Source organism: Heterocephalus glaber, unplaced genomic scaffold, assembly GCF_053883595.1.
Source record: "Heterocephalus glaber isolate CG9 unplaced genomic scaffold, H.glaber_assembly_v1.0 deba00001523, whole genome shotgun sequence".
In the NCBI taxonomy this organism is placed as follows: Eukaryota; Metazoa; Chordata; class Mammalia; order Rodentia; family Bathyergidae; genus Heterocephalus; species Heterocephalus glaber.
In genome coordinates this window covers 17,759,663-17,778,008 of record NW_028258327.1, presented here as the reverse complement: position 1 = coordinate 17,778,008, position 18,346 = coordinate 17,759,663, and the positions used below count along the sequence as shown (strand labels likewise).

Sequence of the window (18,346 nt, the reverse complement as noted above, 5' to 3'; positions counted from 1 at the left end):
GTGGTCTATAATCTTGTACTCTGGAAGGCGGAGACAGGAGGATCTCAAGTTCGAGCCCAGCCTGAGTAACTGAGCAACTTAGCAAGACTCTATCTCAAAAACTTTTTAAAAAGAAATGGGAGTGTAGCTCAGAGCAAAAGGCCCTGGGTTTAACTGTCAGTACAATACAGACAAAAATAAAGAGTATGAACAGAATTTAGCCAGATCTGGTGGGAAAGAAATGGTAAGTAAAAGGCTAGGGATTTAGCTCAGTGGTTCCTGTGCCTGCCTCGAGAGTGCAAGTCCCGAGTTCGATGCCTGGTACCCCCCCCAAAAAATAAATGGTAAGTAAAAAGTAGTCATGGTGGCACAGGGTTGTAATCCCAGAGACTTGGAAGGCTGTGCAAAAGGATTGCAAGCTGAAGGTCAGCTTGGGCAATTTAGCAAGATCCTGTTTCAAAATTAGATCAGCCAGGAAGGGGTTGGATAGCTCAGTGGTAGAGAGCTTGCCTCACGTGTATAAGGCCATGAGTTTTCAATCCTTAATACTATTTTTTAAAAAATCAAATGCAAGGCTGAGGACTTAGCTCAGTGGTTCCACCACCTCCCTGGAAAGCACAAGGACCCGAGTTCCATCCCCGGTATCAAAAAAAAAAAAAAAAAAATTAAATGCATAAAAATTCATATGCCTGGGCCAGGGATTTAGCTCAGTAGTTCTGCCGCCTGCCTCACAAGCGCAAGGACCCAAGTTCAATCCCTGGTACCAAAAAAAAAAAAAAAATTTCATATGCCTAAGAATATGGTATAAGAGGATTCTATTATGATTGGGAAAGTATGTGCATGGGGGGAGCCAGGGATTTAGCTCAGTGGTTCCGCCACTTGCCTTGCAAGGGCCCGAGTTCAATCCCTGGTACCAAAAAAAAAAAAAAAATTAAATTAAAGAAAGAAAGAATATGCATGGGAAACAGAAAGATGTCAGGTTTACAGATAGGTTAAAGGTCGTCTATGTTGGATTAAGGACACTGAACTTTTTCATAAGAAAAACGTTACTGAGAAGATTTTACACAGACAAAAAAGTTTTTAATTTTAGAAAATCAACTACGCAACAATAAGGAACATAAACTGAAAAGGACTCTGAAAGAAAGGAGGCCAGGAAGGACATTATTTAGGTAATAAAGGCATAACAGATGATTAAGTAAGTAAAATAAGAAGCCCAGTGCTAAGGTAGTGAGATAGGAAAGAGGAGACAAAGACATTTAAGAAGAGGGGTGGAGATGGCAATAAAGGATAGACTAGAGGCTGGGGATGTAACTCAGTGGCACAGTGCCTGCCTGGCAAGCGTGAGGCCCTAGTTTGAATCCTGATACCATAATAAATAAATAAATACATACATACATACATACATACATAAAGAAATAACTAATTGGATGAGAAAAGAAACAACAGCATCTAGGGTCTGGCTTGGTGACTGCAGAGCAAAAAATGCTACTCTAAGAGCAGACAAGTATCAATTTGGACATCTTGAACTTGCACTAGTTATGGGACATCGAAGCTGAGATTTCATAGTGGGGACAGTGGTCTTGATATGTTGTCCAGGTTGGCCTAAAAATTATGTGCGACCTCCTGAGTAGCTGAGACAATAAGGATACCAACATATCAGCCCCAAGTAGGGATTTTTATTTTAAGCAGGTGAATTAGACATATCGAGTCATCTAGGAGTTACGGCTTCATAGACGAAGTTTATAACAAAAAGGCCAAGGAAGAGGGTTCTGAAATATCAATTTTTCTTTCTTTTTTTCGGTAATGGGGATCAAACTCAGGTCCTTGCACTTGCAAGGCAGGCAGCGGAACCACTAAGCTAAATCCCCAGCCCCAATTTTTTCTTTTTTGAGACAGGGTCTTGATACATAGCTCAGGCTGGCCTTGAACTCACTATGTACCCCAGGCTGGCCTCAAACTCATGGTGATCCTCCTGCCTCAGCCTCCAGAGAGCTGGGGCTGCAGTTGTGCACCACCACACCTGGCTGATTTTTCTAAGTATAATAATTTCTTACATGGCTAAGAGCTAAAAGGGAAGCCCAAGAGAATGCAGGGGCAACTCCAGAATATTCTAAAAGTTGGAAATAAACAATACCACCTTAAATGAGATACGTAAATGGCATCTTAAAATGGTAATGTATCAATACTCTGGTTTCCCTTTAGATCGTATAAATCTTTCATCTTAAAATGACAATGCAAGGGCCAGGGATTTAGCTCAGTAGTTCCTTTAGCTCAGTGGTTCCTCAGTGGTTGCCTCACAAGCACAAGGTCCTGAGTTCGATCGCCGGTACCAAAAAATAAAAATAAAAAAATAAAATAAAATGACAATGCAAGGGGCCGGGGATGTAGCTAAGTAGTACAGCACTTGCCTGCCAAGTGCGAGGCTGTGAGTTCAATTCCCAGTAGCAAAAAAGAAAAAAAGTGGGGGATGGATTTAGTTCAGTGGCACCATGCCTGACTTGAAAGTGCAAGGTCTTGAGTTTGATCCTCGTTACAGGAAAAAAATTTTTTTAAAATGGTAATGCATCGAGGCCATGGGTATAGCTAAGTGACCTAGCAAACGTGAGCCCTAGGTTCAATCCAGAGCACTATTTAAAGTTAGAGGGGTTCTAACTCAAAAAAGAGACAACCTAGCCTAATTATACTAATTTCTTTAGGCAAGAGATGTTATTTTATTGGCTTTTTTTCCTTAACATACTCCAAAATACAATCTTGTCAATTTGTCTCAGTGTACACTTGGTAGTCAGCTGTTATTATAGAGCCTTCAAGTCTTCAGTAAGTCTTTAAACCTGGCAGAATAGTTAAAGTTAATAATTATATTTACAAAGCATGTGAGCCAGCAACTAAGAAAACAAATAAGTATTTACAGTATAGGACAATGTCTACCAATACTAAGGATATTCAGTATATTAACTTCTAACAATGTTAAAAAATAAATCTATTAGTTTGAAGCTTATATTATCCCAGATGCTATAAATGCTTAACTCAAAGCGCTAATATTAGATGGCAGGATATCAAAACAATCATTATAAATCCTATAGCTGAGATCAGAAAAACACACCATAGTTTTACAACTGCCAAAAAAAAAAAAAAAAAAAAGCTTGGGATGGGAAAATGGATAAACTATTAGCTGAGTTCTGGATACAACAATCAAGGAATCTACCCACTTTTTAAATAAACATAACTTCATAATAATAAAGTTTAAAATCTTCTCAAGTGAACCACATACCCACCAAAAGAAAATGGGTTACAAGAGAATGATTTGTACAAAATGGAACTCTAAAGTACAAAAATTTTCTCATGTTCATCAAGCACTGCAAAAGAGAAACTAAGAAATTGTCAGTTTTGTCTTTAATCTGGATTTGGTCACCACAGAAATAAACTCAGCTATGCAACAGGGACAGATCCCTAAGCTTCATCCTGGCCTGGGTGGTGTATCTCTTATGTTTATCTAGCTTCTTCAGTTTTAATTCCAAGATGCATAAAACTAAAGACTTTCCAGATAACACACTATCTGAAAAAACTATCAGAAGTAGAGTACTAAAGAAAAAGTCAGGGGGCCAGGGATTTAGCTCAGTGGTTTCGCTGCCTGCTGCGCATGTGCAAGGATACGAGTTCGAGCCCCACTACAAAAAAAAAAGAAAAAGTCAGGGGGAAGGGTTAACAAATACTTCTAAACTAGTCATGAGGCTTCTATTTTAGTCTTACTTTTAAGTCTTACAGATAGGAGTCAGTCCTAGATCTGCGTTTCTTAAGATAACTGAGTTTACAACTGTGTAAACTATGTCCACTATCAAACTAACTATATCCACTATATACACTATGAGCCCTTGTCTAGGGTTATACTCCCAGAGTACCTTCTCATTATCACACTCTAAAATCAATGATACATATTTATTTTTCAGCCTCTCTTTGTACTTCATATTTCTCTAAACTTAGACATGCACAATTCATTCTCTTATCCAAGAAGGAAAAGTCCATATGCAATTAATTTACAGATTCATTTTAAATAAGAAAATTGAAACTAATCTCAGGAAAAAAAAAAACTAATCTCAGGAAAAATCTGTCCAAAGAAATTCTTAATACTAAAATACATTTTTGATCATGGTTTACAGAATATTAAAAAAAAAAATGAACTGCTCAATAACTGAATTTCATATACAAGCAGTCCTTTTAAAAATCAAAATACACATCCTGGGGCCGGGGATTTAGCTCAGTGGTTCCGCCACCTGCCTCACACAAGCACAAGGTCCTGAGTTCGATCCCTGGTACCAAAATACATATCTTGTATCTTTCTTCAATGTGACAGACAGCCACACTATTTCCTTCATTTGTTCTCGGCCTACTATCCCATAGCTGCCACAGCTCAGGAGCATGATCTCAAAGTTCTCAATTTAACTCTAATACAGTTAAGATTGTTTCCCAGCAGGGCTACTCTTGGAAAGGCTATAAAACTGGTTATATATTCAACAACAATACAGGTAACATTACACAAATTTTACAGATTCTCTATCAAATGAGAACCCAGCCAAGTAATCCAAAACCTCAAATCAGATTAGACAGGTAACAGAAGGAGCTTCCCACAAGTTATCACTTTAAATCAAACACCATGTCATTATTAACAAAATGCTATTCAAAGAAGGAAAGTCTGGAGGGCAATGGTTTAGCAAGACAACATACCACATCTAATGGGGCATAGTCAATATCCTCCAGAAGGATCCAGTGGCCTTTTGTAGCTGCCTGTGTCAGGGTGCCAGGCTGCCACACAAACTCTCCAGGGACATCCGTGCATCGATACATACCCAACAGCAACTGCAGAAAGAGTACAAGGTAATTAGTTCACCTGAGGTGTCCAGGCCACATTCTCTGATTAATTCTGTTAAACTTCAACACAAAAAGTATGCACTTAGGATTTATATAGCTTGCCCCAATAGTCACGAGCAAGAGCTGTAACTATTCTTCTATGCCTGTAGCAAAAACAATCTTTGAATGCCAACATTTACAAGCATGTCAACCCACCAATACTTGCCATTTGTTAATTACCTTACTGTCAGTCTGATCTCCAAGCTGGACTTTAAGAAGCTGAGGAGGTTTCCTTCTACCTGTCACTGCAGCTAAATATTCAACTAAGGAAGTTTTTCCGCATCCTATAGGTCCTTCCAACAACACAGCATTCTGAGAAGCCACTGCCATAGCCAGGGTCTGAAGATTCTTGCAGACAGACTCAATCAGTACATATGACCTAAGGGTCAGCTCTTGTTCACGTGAAAAACTATCACTAGCCTAAGGAAGCAAATGAGAAACAAAAAGCATATCCGTAAGACTCCTTCCCCCAAAAGATATAAGTTCTGTAACAGTGGTACCACTGAACTTACATAAATCACAGCCAATAAATTAATAATACCAGAACTATAATAATAATAACACATATGTTATCCAAAGTTGGGATCAGGCCGGGGATTTAGCTCCGGTGCCTGCCTCACAAGCACAAGGTCCCAAGTTCAATCCCTGATACCAAAAAACAACAACAAAAAAAAAACAAAACAAAAAAAACCCACAAAGTTGAGATCAGACTTATTTCTCCGCTTGTTTTGGAGGGAGGGTGGCATGTGGAAGCAAAATATTTTTTAACAAGTTTAAGAAAATGTCTCCTAAAGTTTAAGAAGGTAGAAGAGTTGACAGATTGGAACAGGGAGGACACAAATTTCATCTGTAACGGTGAAGACTTTTATTTGTTTTCTTCCTCTACTCATATTCTAGGACTTCACATCTAAGATTAGGAATGCAAAAAAGGGCTGGGGATTTAGCTCAGTGGTGTCGCCCCTGCCTGGCAAGCGCCAGGGTCCTGAATTCAATCCCCATACCAAAAAAAAAAAAGAATGCAAAAAAAGCAGAACAGGCATGGTGGCGCATGCCTGCAATCCCAGCACTTACAAGGCTGAGGCAAGAGGATCTCTATGAGTTCAAGGCCAGCCTGGGATACAGATACTAAAATAATCATGTACAGTATATGACAGTTAATCTAGATTGTCAAACTGATTGGCATGACAGAAGTTTAGGAGATTACTAGTAAAGAACTTCTAGGTATGTCTGGATGGGTTGTGGGGGCATAATCTTGAGAACTATTTCTACTTCTCTGTCTCTTCCGCTGGGGCTGTTTTCTATAACTCTACTTCCTGGCCCCCATGAGGTGGGAAGCTTTGTTCCACCATGCCCCTGACCATGTTTCTGCCTCGGGGCCAGCTTACCATGGACTGAAAACCCAGAACTATGTGCCAAAACAAACCCTTCTTCCCTTAAGTTGTATATGTCAAGTTTTCTGTTCCAGCAACAAAAAGCTAATACAAGATGATACCTACAATTTGCTTAAAAATAGTATGGTGTGGGAAAATTGTGCAGAAATATAAAGGAAATAATTGACATGAACTGATAATTATTGAAGCTGGGTGATAAGAGACACAGAGATTCATTACACCATCCTTTCTACTTTGAAATATATTTGACATTTTCCATAACAAAAGTTAAAAATGATAATAGCACATTCAACATGCTTAATGGGTATATGAAGTTTCAGTTTTGCAAGATGAAAAGGTTCAACAGATTGGTTGCTGAAAAATATGAATGTTCTTAAGTATAATCTTAGAAATGTTAAAATGGCAAATGTTAAATGTATGTTACCACAATTTCAAAACTCTTAAAGGAAAAAAAAATTAAAGAGACAGAAGCAGTACCCCACTCCTGTAATTCCAATCCTGTAATGCTTAACGAGGTTGAGCAAGGAGGATCATAAGTTTCAGGCCACCCTGGGTAACTCAGCAAGACCCTGTTTCAAAAATTAGATGGTTGAATGGATGGATGGATGGATGGAGAATGAATGGATAGATAAGGCAGACAGACAACATAGACAGGGCTGGGAATGTAGCTCAGTGGTAGAACATCCTGGGTTAATTCCTAGTACAATACACACACAAAAGAAGTTAAATAATAAAGCACCTACTATACATGGGGGAAAGACCTTTCAGAAAAGTGGAATAATTAGTAACTTTTTATTTTTACTTTTTGGTGTTGGAGATTGAACCCAGGGCCTTGCTCTATCACTGAACAACCCCAAACCTGTTAATACTCTTAAGGAGTTAAAACTTCTCAAACATGGCTAAGCCCCTGAAGATATGTGCTGAGTGTGGTGGGGCAATCCCTGTAATTTCAGCACTCAGAAGGCTGAGGCAGGAGGACCACAGAAATACAAAGTGAGACCCTGTCTCAAAAAAAAGAAAACCTTTGTGATGACAAAATGGACAGTTCAGGAGTGGAAGCTCAAACTTCCCTCAGAGTTATCTCCCTGAGCAATTTAGCAGGCAATCTGGGACATTCTGCACTTTTGCCTTAGCGGTTCCATTATCACTGACCATCAGGCTCCTTCCAACCAGAATCTTTCTCTATGCCCCAGAGTTACTCTATGTTAGAAGAACAGTTACAGGATAGGGCAGTGGGGGAGCCAAGAGGTGAAGAGTATGAGCATGAGAGGGCTGGGTCACTGTGACTAAAAGGAAACCCAAACGGCTTTGGAGGCACTGGTTCTTTGGTGCCAGTTATACAAACACTCAATGTACTCACTACACTAAATACATATAGTATGTACTTTCATACATATATACTTTAATATTTCTTCCCTTGTTTGAATGCTATTTCCCAGAAATAAACTGATGGTTTACATGACCTGGGACTTGTTGCAAGGAGAGGAGGTGCATTTGACCATCAAGGTGACAAGTGACTAAAGACTGTTAAGGAAAAGCATAGTGGCTCCCACTGGTTCCAGATGTATGATTTGTAAGCCTATCTAAGTGAGTGGCCTTTCTTGGAAAGGTCATTTCATATGGTAGCAGGCATCTTACACCATATATACTGACCTTCCAACGATGAACGAAGAGAATTTCTGATAAAAAAAAAGAACTTGAGAATTTTCTCTAAGTCTAGCCCTGTATTTGCCACACACCAGTCTAAGGGTCTCCAGGCAAGTCAGCCTGCCTTTGTATTGCATGAATATGGGATCAGAGCATGTGCTGCTCAACTTCATACAGTTGTTATAGCAACCAAACAGAAGATTTATGAAAATATTTGCTCACTTTTTTTTTTCTTTCCTTTTTGTGGTGCTAGAGATTGAGCCCAGGGCCTTGCACATGTACTAGGCAATTAATTCCCCAATAAGCTGTAACTCCAGCCTTTTTTATTATTTAGATGAAGCCTCAGTGTTGCTCAGACCAGCCTCAAACTCCTGGCTCAAGAAATCCCCCTGCCTCAGTCTCCTGAGTAGCTGAAATGACAGGTATGTGTTACTTTGCCTGGCTCAGGGTTTGCTGAAGCTAAAGGCATCACACAAGCACCATTACACTTTCTAATTTCTTGTTAAACAGAGATGAGAGCTGGGGATCTACATCAGTGGTGCCGCACCTGCCTTGCAAGGGCAAGGTCCTAAGTTCAATCCCCAGTATCGAAGGAAAAAAAAAAAAGTGTCAGAGATGAAGGCAATACCAGGAAGGAAGGCCCAAGGTAAATTTCTCTTAATTTCTCCTTGAACATTTCCAAAACAGCAGCAATTTAGCAAACTCAACTTGGCTCACAACTAATTCATAGTCAAACCAGGGAAAGAGCACATTTGGTGTTTAGGAGGGGAAAGGGAGCACACCCCTATTTATATCAACATACCTGCTCTCCAGAAGCCGGCTGCTGCCTGGGCAACACCACCCCACAGACAGCTGTAACCCTGGAGGAGAGATCAGCTGAAACAAGGTGTCCTTGTAAGTACTGTAACTCCTTCTCCTTGTGCCAAAGGGAAGCTTCAGGATTGGCCAAAACCAAGGCCTTCTCCAAGTTCTGTAACTGGGCCTCTTCCAATAACCTGAGGGAGAAGAGTCTCATCTATTACTGAGCAGAAAAGGCACAGCAAGAATTCCAGGAAGTTTCCGCTTACCTCAAACGGAAATGAATCAATTCATCACTACTAAAAATCTTCTTAAGAAATGATAACTTGTGTTCTTCACTCATACAGGTAATCAAAGCAAGACAATTGGCTGTGTACCTAGAGAAAAGGAAGTATGTAAATTCAACTGATGTGCAGTTGATTATTAGAAAAAAAGGAAACATTATAACACACATTTAAGAGTAGAAAATACAAATCAGGCATGAATTCACTCAATCAAACATGAAAAAAGGTGGAGCTACACTCAAATCATCTCACTTTTTTCTGAAGTGACACAGGGTTAAGGAAAAGGAGTAAGAATTTAAAAGCCACAATGACAAATACAACAAATTTAAATTTTTTTCTTTTCTCCTTTCACACACCCCTTCTACCAGCCCCACACTAGAAGCATAGGAAATGTCCAACAACTACTTACCAGCGGACCAAGGTGTCGTGGCTTCTGAGGAGAGGGACACACACACTCCAGTCCCAGAGCTCCCGGAACACAGACTGCTCTTGCTGTAGAAACTTGTAGGCAGCTTCCATTAGGTCCCGAAGTTTCATCCGCCTGCGCCCATAGCGAACTGGATTAGCATCTGAGCTCTCTAGGAAGAGTCTCTGAAAGACTGGAGAAGTGTCTCTGAAATACCTCAGGGCAAACCTTCAGAAAAAAAGAGATTATTTTCATTGGTTGAAATATCCAAGTATACATCTGTACTCAAGACAGGACTGCAAAACATAACAGAAATCCCAAGGCTTTGAGAACACAGGGAGAAAAATGCTCAGCCACCTAATCTTAAGAATGTAACCCACTCAAGTTCAGCAATCAGCCTGCATGGTGAGTTCAAGGCCAGCCAGGACTACAGAGTGAGACCCTGTCTAAAAAACCCAAAGTTCAGGAACTAGGATAACAGCATGATACCTAACTCAGAGGATATAAATAAAAATAATTGATTACCCACAAAGCAGAAGGATTTATCACAGAGTTTACTGTTGAAAGTGCATTCACTTCCAACAAACATTTATTGAATTTTCACTATGACCCAGACACTATAGCTGATTCAGAAGCAAGAAGACGCTAGGGATGTAGCTCAGTAGTACTGCACCTGACTGGCAAGCACAAGGTCCTGAGTTCAATCCCCAGTACCAGGAAAAAGAAAAGACAAGAAGATGTATGGCTCCAATATCAGGGCATCTAAATATGTGAACTAAACTTTTGACAGAACTCAAAGAACAAACAACAGTAATTATAGCAGACTTCAATAACCCACTTTCAATAAACTAGATAAAAGATGAATAAGGAAATAAAGGACCTGAATAATACTACAGCCCAATTAGACCTAATGAGACTCATAGAATACTCCACTCAACAACAGTCCCATATACATTCTTCTCAAGTGCACAAGAAACAGAGAATACACTACATAAGAGGACATAAATCTTAAGAGGTTTAAAAGACTGAAATTATATATTTTGCCTAACACAATGGAGTAAAAGTAGGAATCAACAGCAGAAAAACAAGCAAAATTATAAATAGTGTCCCCCAAAGTCTATAAACACAGGTGAATGTACATAATGTACCCAAGGGCATTTCTCATCTTAAGAAAATTGTGTTCCTTGGGCTGGGGATTTAGCTCAGTGGTTTCACCGCCTGCTGCGCAAGCGCAAAGACCCGAGTTCAATCCCCGGTACCAAAAAAAAAAAACCGCAAGAAAATTGTGTTCCAAAAAAAAGAAAAGAAAATTGTGTTCCTAAGCTCGTGGATACCCTATAGAAAAGCATCACACTGCTACTAAAAATATGTATTACGGCCCCCAAAAAAGAAAAAAGAAATCAACAGCAGAAGGAAAACTGAAAACCCCACAAATTAACGGATAGTAAACATACACAGACAACTAACAGGTCAAAGAATATATCACAAGAGAAAATAAAAAATACCTTGCAATAAATGAAAACAAAACCACAATACCAAAACTTACAGATACAACAAAAGCAATGCAAATAGAGAAGTTTATACCTACAAATATTCACTATAAAAGAAGACTTAAAAAAATAAATAAATAAAACAAAATAAAAGAAGAAAGACCTTAAGTTAGTAGCCTTTCTTTACATCTCAAGGAACTAGCAAAAAAAAAACAACCTAAACATAAAGTTAACAGAGAGGAGAAAATAATGTTTATAGTAGAGATTACTGAAAGAAGAAGAAAAGTAATGAAAGTAAGAGTTGGTTTGTTTTTTGTTTTGTTGTTGCTTTGAGATAGGGTCCCCTGATCTTGCCCAAACTTGCTTGGAACTTGTGATCCTCCTGTGTGAGATTACAGAAATGTGTCACTATGTCCAGCAAGAGCTGTTTTGGGGGGCCAGAGATTTGGCTCAGCAGCACCATGCCTGCCGTACAACCAAAAGGTCCTGAGTTCAATCCCTGGTACCCTCCCCCCCAAAAAAGAGTTGTATATTTAAAAGATCAACAAAATTGTAAACCCTTAATGAGATTAAGAAACAAAGAAAACTAAAATCAGAAATGAGCTGGGCACAGTGGCACATGCCTGTAATTCCATTACTCTGGGAGACCAAGGCAAGAGGATACAAGTTCCCACCCGGCTCATTAACTTAAGAGACCTGTCCCAAAAAATAAGAGACAGGATGTAACTCAGTGCAAAAGCACAGGTAGAGGGGGGAGGGAAAGAGGGGAAAAGGGGGGAGGAAGATAAGGAGAAGCAAGGGAAAGGGAGGAGGGGGAGGACAGGAGTGAGAAAGAAGAAAAAGAAGAGGAAGAAGAGGGTCACCTAAGCAAGGGGTATTGGTTGTGAGGGGAATTAACCCTGTGATTAGAGGGCTGGAGCTTTGAGCCTAATCCCAGATCTCTGGGAAGGGAAGAAGGGATGAAGGCTGAGTTCACCATCAATGACCAACTACTAAGTAAATAAGTCTCCATAAAAACCCAAAAAGATAGACCCATATCTATCACCATGCACTAAGCTAAGATCGAAGTGAATCAAACATCTAAATATTAAAACAGAAACACTAAGGGGCCGGGGATTTAGCTCAGTGGTTTTGCCGCCTGCTACGCAAGCGCAAGGACCCAAGTTCGATCCCGGGTACCAAAAAAAAAAAAAGGGCATCTGAAATGAACAGACATTTCTCAGACAAAGAAGTAAAAGCAGCAAATAAATACGTGAAAAAATGTTCAACATCACTGGTCATTCGAGAGATGCAGATGAAAACAAAATTGAGATTCCATCTCGCCCCAGAAAGAATGGCTGCTATCAAGAAATCAACCAATGGGGCTGGGGATTTAGCTCAGTGGTTCTGCTGCCTGACTCAAAAGCTCAAGGACCGGAGTTCAATCCCTGGTACCCAAAAAAAAAAAGAAATTAACCAATAACAAATGCTGGCAGGGCTGTGGGGAGAAAGGAACCCTTCTCCATTGTTGGTGGGAGTGCAGACTGGTACAACCACTGTGGAAATCAGTATGGAGATACCTCAAAGAACTAGGACTAGAGGTCCCATTTGACCCAGCTATTCCACTGCTGGGTATCTTCCCCAAAGAATTAAAAGAATCATACCACAGCAATGTATGTGCACCCATGTTCACAGCAGCACAGTTTCTAACAGCTAAAGCTTGGAAACAGGCCAAGTGCCCATCAACTGGAAACTAGATAAAGAAGATGTGGAGCCAGGGATTTAGCTCAGTAGTTTCACCGCCTGCTGCACAAGCACAAGGACCCAAGTTCAATCGCTGGTACAAAAAAAAAAAAAAAAAGATGTGGATTTTTTATAAACGGAGTACTACTCAGCCATAAAGAACAACAAACTAGAGACATTTATAGCTAAATGGATCCATATTGAGGCCATATTCTTAAGTAAAATAAATAGGACACACGTGTGTAAATACAGAATAGTTTCTCTGGTGTGAGAAACAAAGTGTAAATAAGGATTAAAATGATTAAAACGAATAATTGATAATTTGAAATAGGAAGAAAAGGTCCAAAGGGGTAGTGGAAGTGGGAGGGGAAGTGGAAAGCAAAGAAGGGAAAGGAAAAATTATTAGAAAAGGAAAAAATGGAAACAAAGTCTTTGTAAATAGGGAAGGGTGGAGGGGGTGAAGGGAGGACAGGGAATGGGAAAAAAATAAGAACCAAGATACATCATGTACAGGTTCAAGTACCCAATGATAAATGTAAATGTACTGTAAACCTAAAATGTACCGATAAAAGAATTTAAGGAAAAAAAAACAACCCAAAAAGAACCCGGGCACAGTGGTGCACACCTGTAATCCCAGCATCCAGAAGGCCTGCCATGAGTTTGACCCAAGGTCAGCCTGAACTACATAGTGAAAGCGAAGAGAAGGGAGAAAGGGGAAGGGGAGGGGAGGAGAGTTGGGAGGGGGAGTGGGTTGAGAAATTCCAGGTTGGTAAGTATGATGGTGCTGGGAAGGTGGAGTTCCAGAGAAGGCACAGAAGTTCAATGCCCCTTCCTACGCACCTCTTTCGTCTAACTATTCAGGAGTTGTGTTCTTTTTTAATAAATTTGGAAAATGTAAGTGAAATGTTTTCCTGAATTCTATGAGCCATTCTAGCAAACCACAGACATCAAAGAAGGTCTCATGGGATCCTAAGATTTTTTCAGTGGGTTGGACTGAAGCTTGTCAGTGGTAACTTATATTTGAGACTCAGGTCTGAACTAGGCAAAAAGGGGTCCTCTTGTGGGAATACAGCCTTAACTTGGGGTTCTGCACTAATTCCGGGTAGATGGGGTCAGAATTGGATTTAACTGCAGGATACTCAGCTGGTATGACAGAAACAGTGAGTATGGGGAAAAACAATCTACATCTGATGCCAGAAGTGAAAACTTGTGGCCAATACTCACATACTTTAGGCCTGTAATAAATGTTGTGTGTTCTTTTCCTTGTTTAAAAAAAGAAGTGGGGCCGGGGATTTAGCTCAGTGGTTCCGGTGCCTGCCTTGCAAACGCAAGGTCCCGAGTTTGATCCCTGGTACCAAAAAAAAAATTTTTTTAATTTTAAAAATAAAAAAAATTTGAAAAGAAGTGTTGTTAGATACAGAAAGAGACACCACTTTGGGTTTCATAAGGTTCTTTGTTTCTTTTACCAAAACGCCACAGAACTTCCATTTACCACAGAGAAGATTCTCAACAGAGTTGATACATGCAGAACTCAGAAAAAGGTATTCCATAAACATTAAGGCTCAAAATAAATCTTAAATCAATGTGAAACTATCTACAAAGTTACAGCTGAAGAAATTTAGAAATAGAAGTTTTATCAAAATGAAGAATGTAAACAAACTGGATTTGATTTTTTTTTTCCAGTGATAAAGATCAAACCCAAGGCTTCCTGCATGCTAGGTAAGCACTCTACCATCGTGCTATTCCCCTAACCATGGATGACTTTTAAAAACAGAATCTTGAATGAGGACTGAGATATATAATGAATGTTGAGAAATGGGAAGAAAGTATTCAAATGGAAAGGGGAACAAGGGAAGAGGGAAAGAGAAAGGAAGGGACAAGAAAAAAAGTGAAAATAGAAGGAAAAAATGGAAACAGCTTTCGTACATAGGGAGGAGAGGGGGCTTAAGAGGGGAATGGGATAAAATAAAATAGAATTTATTCTTTAAAAAAACCAGAATTGGGCCAGGGATTTAGCTCAGTGGTTCCGGTGTCTGCCTTGCAAGCACAAGGTCCTGAGTTCCATCCCCAGTAACAAACAAACAAACAAACAAAATTTTAAAAACCAGAATCTTGAAACTTAACAGAGAATACAGAAGACTCAGGAAATCAGCAATGTTCTCACCATCAAAGACTAATGACAAGTTCAAAGGCTCTCGATGAAAAATTAGTAACAAACGACCATAAGAAACTTTACAAAAGAAAGGCCTGATAAGGCCATAGGGACTTCATGGAAGGCACTGGGCTTCAAACCGATGTGAACCCAGAAATGAAGACCTCAGGACTCTATAGTCCACCTGCATCTACATGGGTTCCTCCTCTCTGGTCTCCTCTATTTTTTCTACCCCAGCCCATTTCGCTTCTTTTCATTTTCTCTCCTCACTCTTTCTCCACAATCTACCAAAGAACCAAACTTCTCTACTTTCCAAGAGGCTGACACACTTATCTTTCTTCCTTTAATGATTTCCTCGGTTTCGGAGTATTTCTCTCACACCTCTACTCCGGTTGTTTTGTTGTTTTTTAAAATAGGGTCTCACTATGTAATTCAGGCTGGCCTTGAACTCACTACATAGACTAGGGTGTCCTCGAACTTAGGACAATCCTCCTGCCTCAGCCTTCTGAGTGCTGGGATTACAGGCATGTGTCATCACACTGCTTCTACTCTAATATTCACATGTATTAAATGTTTGCAAATTGGGGCTCAGTGGTAGATCCCCTTTTTAACCCCTTGCAGGGTTCTTGAATCAATCCTAGTAGCGAAAAATAAATACATAATTCTCCATAAGTCTGTTTCTACTTCCTTAATTAAAGAGAGGAAGCCTATTATATTTAACTTTCTTATCTACATGATGTGGCTCATAATTTTAAAAAAAGGCCTCATCTACTGAACAAATGGCTGCATCCTATCTGAATACATTAGGTAGAAGCTACCATTACATGTCTGTACAATGTCAATGAGGTGAGGTACCAAAGTAACCTACTTTCTTAAAACTAAACACGAAAATTCAATTATACATCATTACATACAGTTCATTTTAAGCATTCAATAATTCATCATTTATATTTATACACACAACTTTCCCCTTCTCCACTCAGATTCCTTACTTCCTAAGAGAAGGAAGGTTCTATCACATTTCTTTTTTTTTTTTTGAAGCAAGGTCTCATTATGTAGTGCAGGCTGGCCTTGAGATCACTCTGTACCCCAGACTGGCCTCGAACTCACAGTAACCCTCTTGCCTCAGCCTCCCAAGTGCTGGGATTACAGGCATGTCCCACCACACCCGGCCTGGTTCCATCACCTTAAGGAGAAGCATGAAGAATAAAACTGTTACTCACAGAAGGACATCAGGATGGCCACCAATGAGCCTGCTCATGGACACACAGAGCCGTTCATGCAGATCATGGTTGACTTGCCCTCCAGTTTTAATGGCTTCAGCATTCCTTTCCAACAAATCCAAAAGGAGAGGGCGCAGCTGGCGGCCAAGCAGCAAAGTATAGTCTTTATCCAGTAGCAATTGTGCTAAAATACTCAGGATACACTGGCGATCTTGAGGTGTCCACACCTTGAGAGGCAAAATAAAACATCTATGTAGGCAATATTAATAGCCCATGTCTATAATCTCAGCACTCAGGAGACTGGAGGATCACAAAAACAGGGTCTGGGGATATACCTTAATGGTAGACCTTGTGATTAGCATGTGAGAGGCCCTGGACTAAATCGCCAACACCAAAAATACACACATACATACATGCATATATCCCGGAAATGAAGGTCTCAGCCTCTAAGAAACAAAACATCTGAGTGCAGTGGCACATGTTTGTAACACCAGCACTAAAGGGAAGTTCAACCAGGAAGTTCAAATCCCACCTGGGCAATTTAGCAAGCCTCCATCTGAGAATAAAAATTTTAAAAAGTCCTGGCAATGTAGTTCAGTGGGAAGACCCTAGATTCAAACCTAAATAAGTAAGAGATTCAAAGTAGACATCCACACTTTGATACACAAGATGAAGAAAAGTACAAAATTATAATGCCTAAATGTACCATAAAAGAATTTAAAAAAAATGAAAAGAAAAAAAAATTTTAATGCCTAGGCTCAAAATATCCACAAGCATAGAAAGGAAAACTAAAAAGTATGTAAAAGATCTCATATGCCTAGTGTGTATATAGGTCTGCATGACTCTCTACAGGCCAAGGTAATGAAGTTCAAACTAGCAAAGTGGACATGCCCTTTGACCCAGAAAGTTCAGTGCTACAAATTCATCCTAAGCAGTTTCACACTGAACAGTTTTAACTCTGAGAGTGCACCCTAAACACAAGCTAAATACTACACATATGTGAAAATATGACAATTTTTTTTTTTCTACCAAGCATCAAACCCAGGGCCTCAGGCATGGGTGGGCAAACACTCTACCCTTGATCAATACCCCAACCTGTTCCCAAAATTATCACAAATAAAACATAAAAATTTTTTTTTAATTATCACTCAAGGGCTGGGGATTTAGCTCAGTGGTTTCGCTGCCTGCTATGCAAGCGCAAGGACCCAAGTTTGATCCCCAGTACCAAAAAAAAAAATTATCACTCAAAACAAGGTCACCTTACACCTAGGTGTAAGGTGTAAATAGTATTTTCTCACTAAAGCATGTTTCCAAACAAAGCACTAACTGGGGAAAGACATTAACTTAAAATACTTGCTATCAATTCTACCGGTTATAAGAAGGCAATAGAAGGATTCCATAAAAAGTCACAGAAATTTAACAAATTTGGTCATGACTCATAGGGGTATAACCTTAAGTTTTCAACTGCTGAATGTCCCCATAAGCAAGCTCTAAAGGTATTTTTCAAAAAATATGATCTGTGGATATACTGTAGAGAAAAATACATATCTACAAAATTAATGAAAACAAATCCACTGTCCCAGATCCATTCCAAAAATGGATTTGTAGACAGAGAACATCTTTTTATCTTTCAGAAACATGTAATTAATTTTTTCTTCAAAAAGCAATCTGGGGCCAGGGATTTCTGCTACAAAAAAAAAAAAAAGCAATCTGGGCAGGGTGTGCTGGTACATGTAATCTCAGCATTTGGGAGGCTGAAGCAGGAGGATCTGAGTTCAAGGCCAGCCTAGGTTACATGGTAAGTCTGTGTCTAAAAACACAAAACAAAAAAGAGGAATCTGAAAAATTGTGTTAACAAAAATAGAAATTTGACCAGGCAAGGTAGGGCATGCCTATAATCCTAGTTACTAGGGAAACCGAGGATGGTAGGTTAGCTATATCAAATGAAATTTTTACTTAAGGTATTTCCAACTTAACAGTGGATTTATCAGGATTTAACCCATTATAAACTGAGGAATAACTATGTATCAAAATAGTAACACAGGGGCCGGGGATGTAGCTCATTGGTTCTGCTGCATGCCTCACAAGCACAAGGTCCTGAGTTCAATCCCCAGTACCAAAAAAACCCCATAACAACAAAAATAGTAACACAGGTACTCTGAGTAAATTTTTTTCCTTTTTCTTAGTTTCCCAGCACTGCCATAACAAAGTATCACAAACTGGATGACTTAAAGCAATAGAAAAGTATTGCATCACATATCTGGAGTCTAGGCCAGGGATGTACCTCAGTGGCACTGCGCCTGCCTCACAAGCACAAGGTCCTGAGTTCGAAAAACAAAAACAAAAACAAAC

At 39.6% G+C, this 18,346-nt stretch overlaps 1 protein-coding gene across 5 annotated transcripts in view; it reads right to left on the bottom strand.

Annotated features, from left to right (window-relative positions):
* Mdn1 (midasin AAA ATPase 1) overlaps positions 1-18,346 on the bottom strand; it is a 160,032-nt gene that overhangs the window by 134,835 nt on the left and 6,851 nt on the right. For all 5 annotated transcript variants that reach the window (XR_002388006.2, XM_021240695.2, XM_021240696.2 and 2 more), the window contains exons 2-7: positions 15,995-16,221; positions 9,411-9,635; positions 8,987-9,094; positions 8,722-8,914; positions 5,062-5,301; positions 4,699-4,830 (exon numbers count right to left, since the gene is read on the bottom strand). Coding sequence is in view for 4 of the 5 variants with exons in the window: in XM_021240695.2 (XP_021096354.2) it covers positions 4,699-4,830; positions 5,062-5,301; positions 8,722-8,914; positions 8,987-9,094; positions 9,411-9,635; positions 15,995-16,221 (1,125 nt within the window). In the remaining variant the exon portion in view is untranslated. The remainder of the gene's footprint in view (positions 1-4,698; positions 4,831-5,061; positions 5,302-8,721; positions 8,915-8,986; positions 9,095-9,410; positions 9,636-15,994; positions 16,222-18,346) is intronic.